The sequence below is a fragment of the Mercurialis annua genome, linkage group LG7 (genome assembly GCF_937616625.2).
Source record: "Mercurialis annua linkage group LG7, ddMerAnnu1.2, whole genome shotgun sequence".
Taxonomy (NCBI): Eukaryota; Viridiplantae; Streptophyta; class Magnoliopsida; order Malpighiales; family Euphorbiaceae; genus Mercurialis; species Mercurialis annua.
This window is the reverse complement of record NC_065576.1, coordinates 11,044,725-11,048,316: the sequence shown is the minus strand read 5'-3', so window position 1 is coordinate 11,048,316 and position 3,592 is coordinate 11,044,725. Positions and strand designations below refer to the sequence as shown.

At 32.0% G+C, this 3,592-nt stretch overlaps 1 protein-coding gene across 1 annotated transcript; it reads right to left on the bottom strand.

The window, feature by feature from the left end:
- Positions 1-970: 970 nt before the first annotated feature.
- LOC126656248 (S-adenosyl-L-methionine:benzoic acid/salicylic acid carboxyl methyltransferase 3-like) lies at positions 971-3,592 on the bottom strand. The gene is made up of 4 exons (XM_050350761.2): positions 3,358-3,592; positions 2,846-3,244; positions 2,223-2,477; positions 971-1,439 (listed from the first exon to the last, which is right to left on the bottom strand). Exons 1-4 carry the CDS (start codon positions 3,430-3,432, stop codon positions 1,065-1,067), a joined length of 1,104 nt encoding a protein of 367 aa, XP_050206718.1. The 5' UTR covers positions 3,433-3,592; the 3' UTR covers positions 971-1,064.

The window sequence follows — 3,592 nt, the reverse complement described above, 5'->3', positions numbered from 1 at the left end:
TTCAAAAGTTTCTTTATTTTGACATTGTGTTTACTTTCAGTTAACTAAAAGTATACTATTACTCATTAAAAAACATCAATTTGTTTTTAATAACTTAACATTTGGTTGAAAAATAAAAGTTAACATGAAGTTAACTTGCAGTTAACTAGTAGGATATTATTAATACACCATTGGTTAACCAACTAGAAAATCAAGCCATAAAATACAAAAATTGAGGTTGCTTCGCGGACATAAATTACAACGATTATATCAGATTCAAATGAATAGAGAATACAAAAAAATCGAATAAAAGAAATACAAAAACTCCATCTTGTTAAAGAAAAAATAGCACTTTTGATTCCATCTTGTTGTTGTTAACAACGAATCATCTCTCTTCTTTAAAACTATCGGAGCCGTCGTCGCTGCCGTTGAGAAAGATAAAGAATATGGATTTGCTGTTGTACTTGGGGATGGCACGAACGGTTGGCGATGAGTGGGTGGCTGCCGGAGCGGAGATGAAGAGATCGCCGGTGGAGAGAGGAGAGCCGAAGGAAAAGATTTCGCAAGAGGGAAGAGAAGAGATCGCCAAATGAGAAGAAGATGCGGACCGCCGTAGGAAAAGGAAAAATTGTTAGAGGAAAAGAAAAAAGAGAGAAACAATTAAAATGAAATGGAAAGATTTGGTTAATGGGGTAATGGAGAGAAATATGGCAAAAATCTATGAAAAATCTAAGAGAAATGGAAACATGCAAATCAATTATGAGAGTTTACCAATAATGAGAGAATCATGGGAGGTTACCATTTTAGGTAGTTGTATTTTGCTAATTTAAAAAGTATCTTTGTGCAAAGCAAAATCATTAAATTCAAATTAGAAAATTGATAATAGTATAATTCAAAATGGACTTTTGCTCCAGTAAAATTCAAAATAAAATGGCCTAAGCTAGTAACCTGGGTAATTTTCTCTGTAGATTATCTCTATTTTCAGCGGGTAGTAAGTAACTTTTGTTTTATTATATCATCAAAATACTTAGCTAATATTAAGTTGGAACGGTCCAGCGCTAGATTGAATTCCGACCCTTAATCACTCACATGAAAGCACCTTTCTTAGTCATGGACACTATTATATTAACAAACCATGTCCTCTCTTTTGCCATGCAATCCTTAAGGATTGTGGAGTACCTAGCAAAAATCTTATCAATCATAGCTTTTTGAAAATCAAAGTGGCTCCTAATATAAGGTTCAATTATAGCTCTCGCACACTTGCCAAAAATAGACCCTTCATCTTCAATAGTACTATTGGGATCAAATTGGCCGCCACTTTCATTCCAATCTTGTTCGTAAAGCTCTAGTGTATCAACATGAAAAGATTCTTCTTTTTCTATTTCATTTTTCACTTCACATGGAGATGGTGTATAGTAAGGAATGTTGAAGGAGTGGAATTTTTCTTCATCGATCATTCCCTGAAATATTAACATATAATTTACATTTCTTTATTATTGTTTTCTACAAATTAGAATATGCAATTTAGGATACATATGCTTCTATACGTAATGCAATGCCATGTGCTAGTATGTTAGTATATATGGAAGTGGGTATCCATAGCATGCAAAGTATTATGAGGAATTATGGTATGATTTTTTTAAAAAAAATAAATTGATAGTGATTTACATTTACTACGGATTTTAGATTTACATATTAAAAAATTAAAAAAAAATTCATTTATTAAGCCATGGAGTTTAAAAAAATATAATTTTTATTTATATTGGTGTAAAAAATAAGTGTAAAGAATAAATTTAAATTTGATTATCAAAATATGAAAAATAAAAATAATTTAGATACTCTCGCAAATATTTACCTGTAATTAGATTAGAGAGATTCTTAGATAGAATTAGTCTACCACGTCATCCGTGAACTAGCCTATCATATTATGACACGTCATTAAAATAGTGGCATTATCGTAATTTTATTTATTACTTATTTACACTTTGAATAGTAATATCACGATAGTGCCATTATTTTAATGACGTGTCATAATATGATAGGTTTAGTTCACAGATTACGTGGTGAACTGAGTTTACTTAAGAATTTTTCAATTACTTTTGGGTAGAGATGAAACCTAAAAATCCAAAATTGGGTACAAATGATTTTTTTATAAGGTTAGAGTATAAACGGAAAAAAAGTTCAAGCTGGGTTTTTTTTAATTAATTAAACCTTAAAATAATGGAGAAGTTTATAATTTGTACCTCTCTTACGAATTGATTGAGAGCTATAGCCAAAAGATCCCACATATAACAACCCTCCTTGCTACAAGGATCTTTGCTTCTCCTACCTTGAAATGTTAACACCATGCGCCCTCCTGCTATCATCTCCTTAGAGCGACATTTCAAGAACATAGAAAAATCCATTTGAAATTGGACGTAATATGCCTTAAGCACGCATGGTGGACTTGTGCTAGACATATAAATGTTTCCTTTATTACTCTCCAACCCTCTTGGAATCTAATCAATTCATCAAAAATAAGTATTTATTAATGAATGCTAGAAAGATTTTATTATGGTCAAACCCATCTAAAAGTCCCTTTTTTTTCCGGAAATCCTTATACTTCATTTTTGTATTATCTGATCGCTCTACTTACCTATTTTTTTGTTTTTCTCGTCATTTTTTAGTTTTTTCCAGGTGTAACAGGAGGAAATAAAAATTGTAAGTACAGGGACTGAAAATAGAAAATAGATAAATAGAGGGATCAAATAATGTAAAAATAAAGTATAAGAACTTTCGGAAAAAAAGAGACAAATACAAAATGAGACAAATACAAAATGGCACACTCCATAACATGAATAAGTAATGAATCCGGTAGCAGTCTCACCTGAGATAGCCAGTGGAGGCTATAAGAAGAATAAGCAAAGTGAAGAGTGTTGCTCGGAAAAAGTCTGCCGTAGAACGAACCGGGGGTTCCAGAAATGAAGCACAACCCTCTAGTATGTTCTTTCATTCGCCTCCGAAAATCCGGCAGCAACGACTTGAAAACGGTGTTGAAGTCATTGCTTGGTAGATCATTCAAGAACACATTATATTCTGGTGGTTCATGCTCCACATTTTCGCAGATCTTCTCGACTACATCTATGATTTCAGATACAGCAAATAGAGTGTTCGGCCCTGAAGAACAACCAAAGTCCGCAATGGCTAATCTTTTCGGAAAGCTGTTGTTATAGAGATTGGTTATGGCTTCCTTTATTGTTGGCTTTGACCTTAATATCACTCTTTGCTGTAAAATTTAATTAGTTTTCTGATTAGTAATAGTATTATGAATGTTATTTAAAATACAATGTTTAATTATTTTGACAGCCTTAGCTAACTTAGACATTAGTAAAAGATTACCTGAAGCACTGAGTTTTGAGCATAACTGGTTTCTCCATTTCCACTATTCATGTGAAGCACTTGCACTACTTCCATCTCTCTCTATCTTTTGTTTATTATCTCCTATATTTTTGATGGGTAAACTTTGATTTAGCGAATTAATACTTTATATACCAAATGATTGAAATTTTTTGAAAAAGAATTTGCAGTATAATATTGAATTATTGAACATGTCCATTCGGTACAATTAATAGTG

Coding starts and splice junctions, on each gene's coding strand:
- LOC126656248 (XM_050350761.2), bottom strand. CDS start 3,432: ATGGAAGTAGTGCAAGTGCTTCACATGAATAGTGGAAATGGAGAAACC. Junction 3,245..3,357: donor CTCAAAACTCAGTGCTTCAG/GTAATCTTTTAC, acceptor TAAATTTTACAG/CAAAGAGTGATATTAAGGTC. Junction 2,478..2,845: donor GCCTCCACTGGCTATCTCAG/GTGAGACTGCTA, acceptor TGAATTGATTAG/ATTCCAAGAGGGTTGGAGAG.